The sequence below is a fragment of the Tachyglossus aculeatus genome, chromosome 1 (genome assembly GCF_015852505.1).
Source record: "Tachyglossus aculeatus isolate mTacAcu1 chromosome 1, mTacAcu1.pri, whole genome shotgun sequence".
In the NCBI taxonomy this organism is placed as follows: domain Eukaryota; kingdom Metazoa; phylum Chordata; class Mammalia; order Monotremata; family Tachyglossidae; genus Tachyglossus; species Tachyglossus aculeatus.
In genome coordinates this window covers 155,814,391-155,830,707 of record NC_052066.1, presented here as the reverse complement: position 1 = coordinate 155,830,707, position 16,317 = coordinate 155,814,391, and the positions used below count along the sequence as shown (strand labels likewise).

The following is a 16,317-nucleotide window of genomic DNA, read 5'->3' as shown; positions in this document are numbered from 1 at the left end:
CTTTGGCAAACATATACCAGGATTAAATAGCCAAGAAAGTTGGAGAAAATTATCTTTTATATTGTACTCTCCCAAGCATTTAATATAGTGCTCTGCAATCAGTAAGCACTCCATATATATGTTTGATTGATCTTCTCGTCTTTGGAGAGCTAAATATAGTCTTTTTTTATAGGGTTCTTGAGATTTAGAGATTGACATTCATTTCACCAGTTTTGTTTTTTTTTTTTAATTCACAGGCTTTAACTTGTACATTGCTTGTATAAACTAGAATCTTCAATTCAAGGGCCATTAGTTCAATAACGTTAGATGATGTAGTTGTGGATGGTATTATGTAAGATTGAATCCACTTTCTACAGTTACATTAAAACCCATCTTTGATACACTAGTAATATAAAGCAGATTTTTACATCTCTTCAAATAGGGAAATGGAAGGGAGACTTCCTCTTCTCAGATTTCAAAATCCTGACACGGTGTCATATGGGGGCCTTGGAAACTTTGCTTTGCATTTCTCTCATGGAAAGCTGACTTCTCGAGACCATGTCCTAAACCAGGGATAATGCTCTTAGCAACCACAAAAAGGAACTGAAGGACAAAAATCAGGGACTTTCCCCCTGAAAACAGAACTTTGATTTGCATCCAGCTGCATTTTAGAAAAAGGTTTGGCATATGGAGAAGGCAGATTCTAAACTAACCTCATTTCTGTAAATCAGTGTAAACTCTTTCTCTTAAACTTGGAATTTGATCTGATCAGATGTTGATCCTGAGTCTTGTCGCCTCTACATCTCAGGTGTCAGTTTTATTTTTTTTTTAAATGGTATTGTGCTCTAACTGTGTCAAATCCTGTTCTAAATGCTGGGATAAAGGTAAGGTAATTACATTGGACACAGTTAAATTTAGCCCCTCTGCTCCTTCCATTTAGGGTATCAGTCAACCTGGGGGATCTGGGAATCAGTGATAGAGCCCTTGAATCTGGGGGAGCTTCTTGGAATCTCCTCCAGGAATGAATTATCTCAAATTCAAAACCTTTATTCATTGATCATCTGTGTTGCCAAAACTTTGTGTTGGACTGTTGATAGGACCGACTTCCTACCCAGATGACTCTGCATTCAGCTTCCTGCATATGTTTCAGTTAGATTGAGCGATGAACTTGACAGTGCTGGGGTTGAGTAGTGAATTCTGCATTTTTATGGTGGTAACTGTTCCTTTACTCATTTCAATGGAAATCAAGGCTCAGTGACAAAAATTCAGCCTTTGCCAAATCTTGATCAATGAGGTATTGTGTAATGTTGCTGGGTATTGCTTGGGACAGTTTAGGGCTTGGAGGGTAACTAATTTTGTTCCAGGGGCTGATTGTTGAGGCCGGAACAGAGAGGCATCTGAAGTGTGGAAGTGCAACAATATGATGGTCGTTATCTTCTATTTGTGAAGACATGGCCCACAAGTTTGCCTCAAAAAATGTGAGAAAATGGCAACAATGTTGTATTGAAATTCATTTATTAGTAGTTCCAAGTTGTGTTTTTCTTTTTGAAAACCTCCAGGGAGCCTAGAATCTTTTTGGAAATGTTGATTATAGTAATGCTGTCCAGTTGTTTCTGATGATTTTAAGAAAATCAACTGATTAAAGAGAACATTATTGAAATGTTTGTATTGCCTTGAGGCAGAAGGAAAAGTCATAAAAGAACTGTGTTAGGCACATTAGCGGTGCAGTTGAGCATGGGAGGGAGTTGCTTGTTGAAGAAATAGGAATAGAATTCACAGTGACCTTGAGAAAACATCTAGAAGAAGATGAAGTCTATTAGGGAACAGGAGAAAGGAAATTGGACAAAGAACAAGTCTACCAATTATTATAATGTACTCTCCCAACCACTTAGTACAGTGCTCTGCACAAGTAAGTGCTCAATAAATATGATTGAAACTTTTCAAAATAAAAAATGCCTAGATTTTTTTATCCGAAAAGTACTATCCATTTTTCTTTTTTGGTCCTGGGAGAAAGATCCGGAAAAAGCCTGGATCCTTTATTTCACTGGAGCTCTGAGGACTACGAGCTCATTCCCTTCCTCTGTCACCTCTGAGCTGTTTGCCTTTGGAGATCCATGCAGACCTGACAATCCAATAGTCCCCTGGGGGATGAAGGGGCTCTGCACAAGGGGAGAGATGTGAGGAAGGGGCTGGAGATGGGAAAGTTGTGAGTGAGGTACCATTAATTTGGGCAGAAAAAGAATGCAACCTGAGATGAAGTGATGGAAGAAAACCTTTAGATAACAGTTCGTTGTGGGCAGGGAATGTGTCTATTTACTGTTGTATTGTACAGCCATTAACTGTTCATTCAATCATTCAGCTGAATTTATTGAGTGCTTACTGTGTGCAGAGCACTGTCCTATGAGCTTGGGAAAGAACAATATAACAGAGTTGGTAGACATGTTCCTTTCCACAGTGACCTCACAGTCTAGAGGGGAGTTTACAGTCTAGAGGGGAAATGGCTGGAAAAGCACATACAGAACAGGAAATGATTTGTGGGTGGTGGATTTCAATGGAAAATGAAGCATTCTTAAAAAAGCAAATATGCTATTCAAATGAACTAACAGGTACAATATGCAAGGGCTTGGAAGAAACTCTACTATTCTCAGCCTTGAACAGTCTCTTGTTTAAATACAAGATCTACTTTTGGACTTCCTGTCTTAAAATCCTGACATATCTTTTGGAGTACATGGTAGTAGGAGGGGAAGATAAAAGGGAAAGGATGTGATTCATTTCTGGGGTGGGACCTTTGGGATACCGAGTGAGGGCCCCATAATAATTGTCTTGACTACTCTGTGTCCTGTGAATTAAACATTGTCCCTGGCACACAATTTAGGTAGAATCGTGACATAATGGCTGCAAACAATTCTACATTAGCCATTTCACTCATCTTGCCCCACTATGCCTCTAAATGATAACTGAAATATTTGATGACATAAGAATAATAATTGTGGTATTTTAGTACCAAGCCCTGTAAGCAAGTGCAGGAGTAGATACTACATAGACAGATTGGATACAATCCCTGTCTCCCATGGGTGTTACAGCTCAAGAATTTGCTGAACCTATGTGACACACATCTTAAACTTGAATTTGCTGATTGAGGCCAAATCTAAAAGTCTTACTTTTCTTTCTGCTTCCATTTTTTTAGTCTCTGAACTTTTGTTAGTACTTTTCTTTCTTTTTAATAGTACCATGTAAGAGAGGATCACTTTAAAGAGAGAATTGCAATGCCAATGGCATGTAACAAATGTGAGGTCTCTTTTTTAGAATGTTTCAGTGTTTCTATTATTGAGGGAAGTATTTAATCTAATAGTCAAAATCCCAACCAACTGAAATGAAGGGATGGTAGAACCTCCTTAAATTTCAACTCTGTCCTGGGAAAAGCAGCTGAAAGAAGAATTATTTTCACCTACTGGGTTCCCTTCTCTGATTCACTTGGGAGGTATCTTTTTTTCTGGTTGATAAAGGAAATCAGTAGAGATGGAGAAGAGTTCACACTGTCTTTCCCATTTTGTTTTCCAGATGTGTATAGATCCTTCCCTGTCGGTGGCTTTAGGTGATAAACCACCCCCGTTGTACCTCTGTGAAGAATGCAGCCAAAGAATTGCCGGGTGGGTAAAATAATCCACAGAACAAGAGAGGGAGCATGAGGAAGGAAGGGTAACTATGAGAAGAGAAATAATATCATTCTGACTTGAATTTTATATAGCAATGTTTTGTCAGTGTCATTTCCCTTTAGTGGGTTTATGAAGGGAGCACATGGGTATTGCGAATGTTCATTTAGCACTTCACCTTCTTTCACCCTGCAGTCCACAGATGGATGAACTGCACTGCAGCTTTACCATCTGGGCTCAGGGAAAGATGCCAGCAGTTGGGGACCTCTTCCCTCTCACCACAGATTAGGGTCCTGCTCCAGCCTGAAGCCTGAGCTCCCCAAATAGATTCTGTCCTCAAAATCTACCCTGAAAATACCATTGCTCACTCCAAATAATAATAATAACAATAATAATAATTAAGTACTTACTATGTGCCAGGCATTGTTCTAAGCACTGGGGTAGATTTAAGCAAATTGGGTTGGACACAGTCCCTGTCCCACTTGGGGCTCACAGTCTCAATACCCATTTTACAAATGAGGGAACTGAGGCACAGAGAAACGAAGTGACTTGCCCAAGGTCACACAGAAGACAAGTGGTGCATCCACAATTGGAACCCATGACCTTCTGACACCCAGGCCCATGCTCTATCCACTATGCCAAGCTGTTTCTCTTTGACCCATCTCCTTTCTCCCGATAAGCAGTAAATGGATCTGGTCTTTGCTCACTGAAAAGTGGTGGGAAGAGGGGGCTGCGTGGGAGGTGGAGAGAATCTTCCTCTGACAGCTTTATGAGTTCCAAGGCTGTGAGGGAAATCTTCCAGGGGTCAGTGAACTGAGGTACTTCTATTTCAATCAATTGTTAAAGACGTTAGGCTGGGTGGCTGATTTAAGAGCTCTGTCAAAATCTCCAGATGATTTCCCTGGCAGCATAAGGACAGGTAAACAGAAGCCTCCATGCCTTATTTTTTTTTTCAGGAGTCAGCAAGGACAATGAGCCATACTGGGGTGGATGACTAGCTTTTCAGGTTAGATATTGAAGGCTAAGACCATTAAGGGTGCTCAGGTGATTAGCAGTGTAGTTTGTGGGGCTGTGCTGTGATCGGAGGGGAAACAATTCTGTGATTGCCTGGAAGCAGGTGATTTGTGCAATTAATTTGGCAAAGTTGTGGATTTACTTTACAATAGTTGTGGCATTTAAGTGCTTACTATGTGTTTAGCACTGTGTGAGGGCTGGGGTCAATGCAATACCATCAGATCAGACAGTCCCTGTCCCACATGGGGTTCACAGTGCAAGGGGGAGGAAAAACAGGTATTGAATCCCCATTCTGAAGATGACAAAATTAAGGCATGGAGAAGTGAAGTGACTTGTCCAAGGCCACACAGCTGGCAAGTGGTGGAGCTGGGTTTAGAACCCAGACCTCCTGATGCCCAACCTTGTGCTTTTTCCTCTACCATGTGGCTTCTCTCTAAGCAACCAGGTGAAAGTTACATTTAACCAAACCAGTCCTGGTTAAAAGTGATCCTTGTTAAAAAGCCTGAGGGTAAATTGAGCAGAAGCTGGCCTCCAAAACTGATATGTAAAGTTTGCTGATGAGAAACCTGGTTGTGTTAGGAGAGTTTGGGGTGCAGTCCAAAGGGATGGAACTGGGAAAAGAGTGTAAGATTAGAGGGGGAAGAGGAAAAGGAGGGGAGAAAGGGAAAATCAGAGGGAAGAACAATGGAGGGGAAGAGGAAGAATGGGTAGACAGAGGGAGAGGGCAAAGGTGAGGATATAAGAGGAAGCATTCTCCAATTTCCTCCATCACTGCTGCTTCCTCCACTGTGTCAGGATCACCAGTGGATGTAGCTATCTAGCAATCTCTGGACCCAAGAATGCCCAGCCCCGAACCAGGGGCTCAGTAAATGGTTGAAGCCACTGGAGAACTAGGCCCACATCTGTTACTGGCAGCCACAGACCTGGGACATGCAAGGTAGCCATGTCCCTCCATCTCCCGTTTCATTCATTCATCCAATCATATTTATTGAGCCCTTACCATGCGCAGAGCACTGTACTAAATGCTTGGGAGAGTACAATATAACAATAAACAGACACATTCCTTTCCCACAATGAGCTTACAGTCTTCTACCCCAGCTCTGTTTTCCGCTGTGTAGGGGGGGCTGAACTTGTCATGAAGAAACTAAAGCAAGTGGCAGATCAGAATTCCCCAAATTTTGAGTCCGTCACCTTCATTCATTCATTCATTCAATTGTATTTATTGAGCACGTACTGTGTGCAGAGTACTAAGTGCTTGGAAAGTACAATTAGAACACCTGTCGCCTTCATGGGTCCTGTAGCAAGTCAGTTCTTTTAAAAATGTCTTAATTTCATTGGCCAAGTTAACATCTTCAAAGTTTCATTTAAAAACAACTGAACAAGAAGAAATGACTTTTATTTACCATCTAACTACAGTGGCATATAAAACAGGTTTATTGTTAAATCTTATTCTTCTAACAGCGGAGCATGAAAAAACATTGTTGGAATATTAAATGTTAACTTAAATGCCGTGTATGTTCTTTTTTTAAGGGATCATAGCGAATGGCTGATAGATGTTCTTCTACCACAAGGTAGGTTCACTTCACGAAGCCTGCGGACACAACCGATAACATTCAATTTCTGATTTTTCTCTTTATTTTCCCTTAGCAAGGTACCGATGAAGCTATTCTATTTTATAATCTTAGGCAATTTAAAAGAATCTAAAATCTCCATCTGAGGCATGTTCTAAAGTTTCCTTTCCTTGAAAACAAATTCAGCTACTCCCCTTAAGTATGATATTAAATATAAATGTGTTCTGCCATATACTTAAATGAACAAATCCTTTGTTTTTGTCAGTCATGGTAATAACAGTTGGATTTATTTGCTTGAATTGAGGGCTATATTCTCTTTCTTTCATCTAAATTTAAAGATATAGTGCAAGGAAAAGCTTTAGCTCTCTTTCCACCCAAACCAGTTGAGGGCACATTCCTTAGCCTCTTTCTTTGGCCTTTTAAAAAAGAGATTATTATTGAGGAGCAAGGAGTACTGGTTAGAGCACAGACCTGGGCATCAGAAGGACCTAGGTTAATCCTAGCTTTGCCACTTATCTGCTGTGTGACCTTGGTCAAGTAACTTAACTTCTCTTTGCCCCAGTTCCTTCAGCTGTGAGCCCCATGTGGGACGGGGACTGTGTCCAACCTGATCAGCTTGTGTCTACCCCAGTGACTGTGATAGTGACTGGCACATAGTAAGTGCTTAACAAATACCATTGGAAAAAAATATGAAGAATAAAGAAAGAACTGAACTTGCATTCCTGTGCAGTGGAAGCCCTAATGAAATCCATGTATTCCCTCTAAGAATGAAATTCTCATTAATTTATAACAAAGCTCTGAAAGAGGGCAGTCACAGAGGTAAATAAAAATATGGCCTACAGTTTAGACTTGCAGTATATTCTTTAGACAGATGTGATGGCTGAAAATAAAATAACAATAAGAATCTTGAAAGGATGAAGCAGATAGTTAAAACAACTTTTTAATATCTAGAATAAGGTTGCATAGCTATGATCCAGGTATTATTATTACTTGATCCTTTCATTCTTCTTTTTTCTTCTTTTTTATGGCATGTTAGGCAATTTTTGTGTGTTAAGTCCTGTTCTAAGTGCTGGGGTAGATACAAGTTAGGTCTGCACAGTCCCTGTCCCATATGAGGCTCACTGTCTAACTATGAGGAAGGGTACAGGTCTTAAATCCCCATTTTACAGTTGAGGAAACTGAAGCACAGAGAAATTGAATGACTCACACAGCAGGCAAGTGGCAGAACTAGGATTAGAACCAAGGTTCTCTGGCTCCCAATCTTATGCCCTTTTCACTAAGCTATGCTGCTTCGTCATAACAGATACCTGTCAATCAAGGGTATTCTGTAACTAGGATAAATGCAGGGCATACTGATTTTGTAAATCAGAGTGCTATGCATTACAATGAGCTGTTCTTGAGACTGCAACTTGAGGGTTGACAGATGGATCAGATCAAGTGGGAAGAGCAACAATTCTTAGTACAGCATCATGTTCATTGGGGGCTAAAAATGTACATATTATATCATTATATATTCACATTCTTTTTGTCTTTCTTCATTAGTTGATTAAATAAATAAAGCAAATGAAAACCAGAGTCCCCATTTTAAATGCATTTTAGGTAATAAATAGTATAAGAGCTCAAGAAATGAATTTATTTTCTGACCCAGGACTATTTCTTAATGTACTCAGATTGTTACCTATCCAGCTAATCCTTGTAAAGGAACCTGATTATATAATGTTTTCTGGCTTGCAGTGTGGAGAAAGGGGTAGGCTGGCCATTTTCAATGTCATTTTTTGACGTTTTTGCTTCAGTGCAGTGTTATTTTTATACTTTATGGTGTGAACATAAGAATTGAAGGACTAAATCAAAAGATAAAGATCAAAAACTTGTCAATTTAGATGTGTGATCACAAATTGAAAAATTATTGTGAATTTGGGGATGAAATAATTAACACTAGGGAAAATTCTGGAACGTTGTGTGCTTGGTCAAAATTAGATTTCCCAGGTTGACTAATATGATAAGCTGATATTTGCTGATATTTCTCTGCTGATATTTGTATGTGTTTCCCTTACAGCTGAGATTTCTGCTATATGTCAGAAGAAGGTAAAAATAAAACATTTGTGTGTTGAGGCATGATCTCATGTGCCTGTATGTAACCTCATTCCATTACTATCTGCTATGTGATTCATCTTTTGTTACTGCTGGTTTCCATTTGCATTTGCAAAAAGGAAAAAAATGTGATTTAGAATGCAAGATTAATTAGTGTTCACTCAATATCTTCAATTCTTCTTTTGGAACTTTTGCAATCCAAAATTGATATTTTCTACCCGTGGCATACCTGTAAATAAGGACAGCAAACATTCATTCATTCAATCGTATTTATTGATCGCTTACTGTGTGCAGAGCACTGTACCAAGTGCTTGGAAAGTACAATTCAGCAACAGAGAGACAATCTCTGACCAGGGCAGGGAATAGACATCAAAACAAGTAAACAGGAATCAATAGCATCAGTATAAACAAATAGAATTAGAGGTATATATATGTACACCAGAACAAGTAAAACAGGTGTTAATATAAATAGAATTATAGGTATGTACATATATACACAAGTGCTGTGGGGTGGGGGAGCAAGTCGGGACAAGGTCAGGGGGAGGGGGAGCTCAAGAAAAATTCGGCTTAGTCTGGGAAGGCCTCCTGGAGGAGGTGAACCTTCAGTAGAGCTTTGAAGGGTGGAAGTTTGATTGTTTGGTGCATTTGAGGAGGGTGGGCATTCCAGGCCAGAGGTAGGACATGGGCCAGTGTTCGACAGTGAGACAGTCGAGAACGAGGCACAGTGAGAAGGTTAGTGGCAGAGGAGCAGAGTGTGCAGGCTGGGATGTAGAAGGAGAGAAAGGAGGTGAGGTAGGAGGGGGCAAGGTGATGGAGAGCTTTGAAGCCAATAGAGAGGAGTTTTTGCTTGAATCAAAGGTTGATAGGCAACCACTGGAGATTTTTGAGGAGGGGGGTGATGTGCCCAGAGCATTTCTGTAGAAAGATAATCCAGACAGCAGAGTGAAGTACAGACTGAAGTGGGGAGAGACAGGAGGTAGGGAAATCCAGAAAGGATGCTGATGCAGTAATCCATTTGGGATAGGATGAACGATTGTACTAATTAGGTAGCATTTTGGATGGAGAGGAAAGGGTAGGTCTTAGCGATGTTGCCATCTTAACACCATGCTTGTAAGTGTGATGTAGTCCTGGGCAAATGCTGTGAAAATCAATTTAAATCAACTTTCAGTGAATGGAGTTCAGATTTGACATTCAAGCCATGACTTTTATGCTAAATTGACTCTATATCTGGGGTCAGATATTCCAAGATAGGTGCAATGGGCTTGGGAGTCAGAGGTCATGGGTTCTAATCCCGGCTCTGCCACTTGTCAGCTGTGTGATCTTGGGCAAGTCACTGAACTTCTCTGTGCCCCAGTTACCTCATCTGTGAAGTGGGGATGAAGACTGAGAGCCCCACGTGGGACAACATGATTACCTTGTATCTACCCCAGTGCTTAGAACAGTGCGGGGCACAGAGTAAGTGCTTAACAAATACCAACATTATTAAAACACCACTCTTCTCTGTGTTTTCACTTGTATGCATGGATTAGCAGTCTGTCCACCAAAGACTCTTTTTGTCTTGCTTTCTATCCTCTACATTGTCCCTTACCTAACTCATCACTTCTCATAGCAGGTTCATTGGCTATTTCATATCTCTGTCTCCTTAGGTTTATCAGTCCCATCTATTGTCTGATGAAGGCTTAGAGAATAAATAACTTCTTCCTAGAATCTAGACTGGAAGATGCTATTTACTGATTAGAGCCCTTCGAGTGTTTAAACTGGAAAGCTTTTTGTCAAGCACTTAGTTGATGCAAGAGCTGCTCATTCTTTAAGGATGGATTTAAGCTTATGTGAGTGTTGGCATGTCCATGGTAGCTAATAGTTGCTGGACCATATTTAGACATGCAAATTCTAATTCTAACCCTTAGGGCAGTGTAATACATTGAGGAAGCTCCAAAAGTACTTGATGATAAATCCTGGAAACCCGGCTTGGACTAGTGAGCCTTTCTTTCAAGTGAAGTAGGGGAGGAGAGTCTGGTACAAACATTTTGGAAAATTTTGCCCTCTCAGTGCATCTTTATGAATTTTCAGATATTCTGAAAATGGGACAAGATAGTTCAATAGCTCATAAGTGGGTAAGCCCACCCTCTGTCTACTATAATAATTGTGCTATTTAAGCACTTACTATGTGTCAAGCCCTGTGTTATATTCTGGGGGTAGATATGGTACAATCAGATCAAACACAATTCCTTTCCCACTTGGGGCTCACAGTCTAAAGGTGAGGGAGAACTGTTATCTCATTCCCATTTTACTGATGAGAAACTGAGGTACAGTAAAGGTAAGTGACTTGCTCAAAGTCACACACAGCAGGCAAGTGGAGGAGCTGGGATTAGAACTCAGATCTTCTGTTTCCTAATTCTGAGGTCTTTCCGTTAGGCTACACTGCTTCCCTGGCATGCTAACCTCATCATGGCATCAAGCTCCAAATTAAAATGAAGGTCTAAAGACTGTGAAACTTATCCTACTTGCTAGATGTCCAGAAGAGCCGGACCTAACCCACATGCCAGAGAGTAAAATACAACAATATAATAGACAGATTCCTTGCCCACAGTGAGCTTTTGTGCTTTGCGACCATAGTGTTGGGACCCACAGGGAGGAAGCTTCTGACATCTGGTGGGATCTGACGGTCCATTTCAGCCCACCTACTACCCCAAGTGTTTAGTACAGTGCTGTGCATACAGTAAGTGCTCAGTAAATATCCTTGATTGATCATTTGGGCACTAACACAGTGCAAGCAGGTGTGGGGGAGAATATCCTTCTTTGCCTTAGTAAACCAGATAGTTGAGGCTCCCCAACTAAACGTCTTACTTATCCATGGATGCTTCCATCTATTGTCAACCTAGAGGAAATAAAGATGAATTAAAATCTACTGGTTATAAAGGTTGGTGAAAGGGTTTATTCAAATTTAATTAGGGATTAAGATCTGTTTCGAGTTGGGATTTTTTTTGTTTTCTGTTTTGAAAGTATTTAAAATTTTAGCAATCGGAGTATAGAAATACGTCAAAGGGATTTTAATCTTGACTTTCTCCGTGGCACAATTAAATAGTTCCTAAGTGCAGCTTTGCCATTGACATTAAAAGCCTATGATTTTTTTTGTTAATCAAAGTATTCTGAAATCTTTATCTTCTTCAGATAGCTTTACATTGAAGTGATTAGTAACCATTTCTTTTAAAAAAAAGTATCAATATTTTTGCCCAGGTTCATTAATTTTTGTTTTGTTCAAATTTTCTCAGTCATTGATTTGATTTTTTTTTCCAGAACTGTAGTTCTCATGTCAGAAGAGCAGTTGTCACCTGCTTTTCGGCAGGCTGCTGTGGTCGCCATGGAAATAGGCCAGTCCGCTATTGCAAAAGATGCCACTCGAACCATCACAGTAGTGAAGTTGGTGCAGCAGCGGAAACCCACTTGTATCAGACGTCCCCTCCACCCATCAACACTCGGGAATGCGGTGCTGAGGAACTTGTTTGCACTGTGGAGGCGGTGATCAGGTAAAATAGGAGACGAGAGGATTGGTGACCCTGAAAAAAGGCTTTGGCCTTTACCTCGGGTGTTTTCGTACAGATGTACATTGGAGGGTGACCCTGTTGGTGATGAGATTCTCTCCGAGCAAGAGGGTGTGGGTGAAAAAGGCTTATTTGCGACTGACAATCCATTCCTCATTGTGATCACGTACAGATTGTGCTCAAGATATGGATGTGCAGACACACATGCCTGTTCCTCTGTTCTCAGCCTAGCAACCAAATGTTCCAACTGACCTGTATCTGAGGGGATCTGGCTCTAATGTTTAATTTCTGACTAGAACAGTCCCTCAGAGGTGAAAGAAAAAATATATGTATATATATTTGTAGAATTCCTTCAAGTCTATTTGGCATTAGACTTATTGAGTTTGTTGCGGGCAGGGAATGTGTCTGTTATATTGTACTCTCCCAAGCTCTTAGTACAGGGCTTTGCACACATAAGTGCTCAATAAATACAATTGAATGAATTAATTAACGAATAATGAACTCAGGGCCTGGGGCTAGTGGAGCACACCTAAACTCCAAAAACACCTCCAAACTTATCCCCTTTAAAAATTGTATGTTTACAGCAATTGTGGCTTAGTGCAACCTGATAAGAAGCAAAAATTTACCATTCTCCAAATATATTTTATCAGCTCAGCCTTCTCTTATACTCTTATAAATACATTATTTCTCACTGCTTGGAATTAATTGTGATAAATACTAGCTACACCCTGTTTTCTACGAGATTTGCTTGGCCTGTCAAAATGGGGGTTTGGTAGGCAGTTATCTACCCTGTCTATTGTCTGACAGAGGCTAGAGAATAAATGACTTCTTCCTAGGGTCTGGGCTTAGGTGGGCAGGATTTAAAGAAAGCCAGGGAGGGGCAAGCAGACAGAACATCGGCCTGAAAGGTGGGGCTCCACAATTATGTTGGAAGTCCTGTAAAATCTCCAGGCTTAGTTTCCCAATCAATAAAATGGGAAACATTGTAAGGAGCACAGGAAATTGTGAACATGAAAGGCTCTGGGCTCTTTGGAATAGCACTGCCTTATACAATTCAAGATTTTGGGTATTGAAGAGTACTTTCTGCGTATATAGCTTTTCAGGTTGATTGATTAGAAATGATCCCTGATGTTTTACAGTTTGCTGAAAGAAGCTGAGTTTCATGCTGAGCAGAGAGAATATGAACTGAATCGCCGGAAGCAAATGGGCCTCTCCTCTTCCCATCACTCCCTCGATAACACTGACTTTGACAATAAAGATGATGATAAACATGACCAGCGTCTGCTCAGCCAGTTTGGAATTTGGTTCTTAGTAAGAGTTTCTTTTTTCCTTTCCTGTTTCCTTTCTTAAAGTGAGATTCCACAGTTGTGGTATCCAGGGCAAACTCTCTCACAGTGCTCGTGTAGTAATCAATCTTTTTGCAAAAGGAGGAACATAGAAAAGGAGAGACTAGCCTTGTCTGTTTCTACAGTGGGTGCTTCAAAAGAGCCTGGGTTCCAGAGGAAGTTTCGGTATTGGGGAAACTTACCTCAGTCTAGGCATGGTGTCTCCCCTCCTTCCCTCACCAGTCCAGCCCACCAACACACCTTCAATCCCTCGGTCGGCAAGTTGGAGAGTGAAGGTAGGCTAGGAAGCAATGCATTTTTGGGGTCTCTTAAGGTCCCACGGCTCATGCTTGTGAATCCAGAAATCTGGGTGCTTTAGAACTATCCAGACCCACTTTTGGGGGGTTCATAGCCCTTTGTTGAGGGGCTTAGGTTACTCCAAAGATTGTTCACCCCCTGCAGCATAGTTCATGTAAAATCAATCCAGTTCAATACAAGATACTGGTATGTTTCGTCTGTGTCATCAGGAAGGCAAAAACACACTTTCCAAGAGTAATTTATTATTAGAAAAACAAGTACTCGGGCTTCAATTATTCAAATATTTAGGTAAAAGGGGACTTATCTGATAGCTGGATAAGTGAACTTAATTATCCAGATTTTTGGCTTGTTTTGATTTGACCTAAATGTAATTTATGTTTGCTGAAATTGAGTTTGGCGTGTGCTGCTATTTCAGGTGAGCCTTTGTACTCCCAGTGAGAACACTCCGACTGAGAGTTTAGCCAGGCTGGTCAGCATGGTTTTCCAGTGGTTTCACTCGACAGCTTATATGATGGATGATGAAGTTGGAAGCTTAGTGGAAAAGCTGAAGCCTCAGTTTGTCACCAAGTGGTTGAAGACAGTTTGTGATGTCCGCTTTGATGTTATGGTCATGTGCCTGCTCCCTAAACCAATGGAGTTTGCCAGGGTAAGGATAGAGTCATCTTATTCATTCTGTGTTTGAAAGGAAGCTTTTGGGATGACAAAATCATGTTACCATGTCTGTTTTTGAAATCCATCATGTGGCAAATTATTCCTTTCCAGTCAGTTTTGGTCAGGGAATGAGATTCATAACAATGAACCAACTTCTTCTATCCAAAGCTCCCAAGGGTTTAGGAGCTGGAGAGGGTAGGAGAAGTTATTTTTGCCCCCTCCCTTGTTCTCTATTTGAAGTAGACCTGTTCCAAATAGGAGAATCAAGCTTTGCTCCTTCTTTGTGTAGAAGGGAGCAGACCTGTGATGTCTGTGCTGAGGGCAGAATCACTTACAAGGTGATCTTCCTTTCCTACTCTTAGCCCATGGGCAGTGGATTGGTCCAGTGGATAGAGCACAGGCTTGGGAGACAGAAGGATCTGGGTTTTAATTCTGACTCCTCCACTTGTCTGTTGTGTGGCCTTGGGCAAGTCACTTCACTTCTCTGTGCCTGTTACCTCATCTGTAAAATGGGGCTTAAGACTGGGAGCTCCATGTGGGACAGGAACTGTTTCCAACCTGAGTAGCTTGTATCTACTTCAGTGCTTAGAAGAGTCCTTGACACATATTCATTCATTCATTCATTCAATCGTATTTATTGAGCGCTTACTGTGTGCAGAGCACTGTACTACAGTACACAGTAAATGCTTAACAAATACCATCATTATCCATACCCAGACCTGCCCCCAAATAGGCTGGAGAGCCAGCCATGTTTTCATTTTGAATGTAATGTTATCAATCCTTATTTCCTAAGCACTTATTGTGTGCTTACTATACTAAGCACTGAGAGAGCACAACAGAGTTGGTAGACATGATCTCTGCCAGTAAGTGCAGAGAAGCAGCATGAGAAACAACATGGGGTAGTGGCTAGAGCCCGGGACTGGGAGTCAGAAGGTCATGGGTTCTAATTCTGGCTCTGCCATTTGTCTGCTGTGTGACCTTGGGCAAGTCACTTCACTTCCCTGGGCTTCAGTTCCCTCATCTGTAAAATGGGCATCGAGACTGTGAGCTCCACGTGGGACAGGGGCTTAGTGTCCAACCTGATTAGCTTGTATCCACCCCAGTGCTCAGTATAGTGCCTGGCACATAGCAAGCACTTAAAAAATACAAGGAGCGTACTGGAAATTTAGGGTGGGGGATTGAGAGAGGGTGGAAAAGTGGGGGTGGAGAGGAGGAAGATGAGGTTCAGGAAGTGGAGAACTAAGGAAATTAGAGGGGAAAGGGGCAGGGAGGGAAAGGAAAATGGGCACTTGAGACCGTGTCTCTTATTTTTAATGCCTTCTCTCATGTGCTTAGTACAGTGCTCTGCACACAGTAAGTGCTCAATAAATACGATTGAATGAAAGTGCCAAGTAGAGTGATCTGCACGGAGCAGATGCCCAGTGAGTGAGCTTGCCCTTCCTGTTATGTTGTTGGCATCTCTCTTTCCTCCGGGTCTGCTGCTGCCTTAACTTGGCCTCACCAGGATGCAGGCCGGAGTCACAGGTGACTGTTGTCCCTGACTCCAGCACCCGTGAGGACAAGAGGTCAGAAGCCAAGGCAAACCCTCCCTACCTGGCACCACCATCCATCTGCCTGCCCATCCATCCCCATCATCAGTTAGCATCTGAGCTGTCGAGGCTTGGCCCGGGGTGCTGGAGCTAGCATGCCAAGTGCTTTGCCTGGCCCTATGGCTCAGTGAGGAAGACAGGCCCTCTACAGCTCAGGTGCTGGGCATTGGGAGAAGCAGCATGGCTCAGTGGAAAGATCATGGGCTTGGGAGTCAGAGGTCATGGGTTCTAATCCCTGCTCTGCCATTTGTCAGCTGTGTGACTTTGGGCAAGGCACTTAACTTCTCTGTGCCTCAGTTCCCTCATCTGTAAAATGGGGATTAAGACTGTGAGCCCCATGTGGGACAACCTGATTGCCTTGTAAACCCCCAGTGCTTAGAACAGTGTTTGGCACATAATAAGCCCTTAACAAATATCATTATTATTATTGTTGGGCCACATCGTGCTGGCGGCCATGTCACCATCTTTCTTCACTTCTGGCCCTCTTTGGGACCAAGGGAAAGGGTGGCCTAACTACTGCTGACCACCTTGTATATGCCACATTGTTCTAAAGGCTGGAGAGTCTCCCCAGTGGTGCCATACTA

At 41.7% G+C, this 16,317-nt stretch overlaps 1 protein-coding gene across 1 annotated transcript in view; it reads left to right on the top strand.

The window, feature by feature from the left end:
• UNC79 (unc-79 homolog, NALCN channel complex subunit) overlaps nucleotides 1–16,317 on the top strand; it is a 172,979-nt gene that overhangs the window by 43,483 nt on the left and 113,179 nt on the right. Inside the window, exons 9-14 of the mRNA XM_038749857.1 lie at nucleotides 3,541–3,629; nucleotides 6,177–6,217; nucleotides 8,274–8,302; nucleotides 11,606–11,835; nucleotides 12,990–13,161; nucleotides 13,909–14,139. Coding sequence (XP_038605785.1) covers nucleotides 3,541–3,629; nucleotides 6,177–6,217; nucleotides 8,274–8,302; nucleotides 11,606–11,835; nucleotides 12,990–13,161; nucleotides 13,909–14,139 — 792 coding nt within the window. The remainder of the gene's footprint in view (nucleotides 1–3,540; nucleotides 3,630–6,176; nucleotides 6,218–8,273; nucleotides 8,303–11,605; nucleotides 11,836–12,989; nucleotides 13,162–13,908; nucleotides 14,140–16,317) is intronic.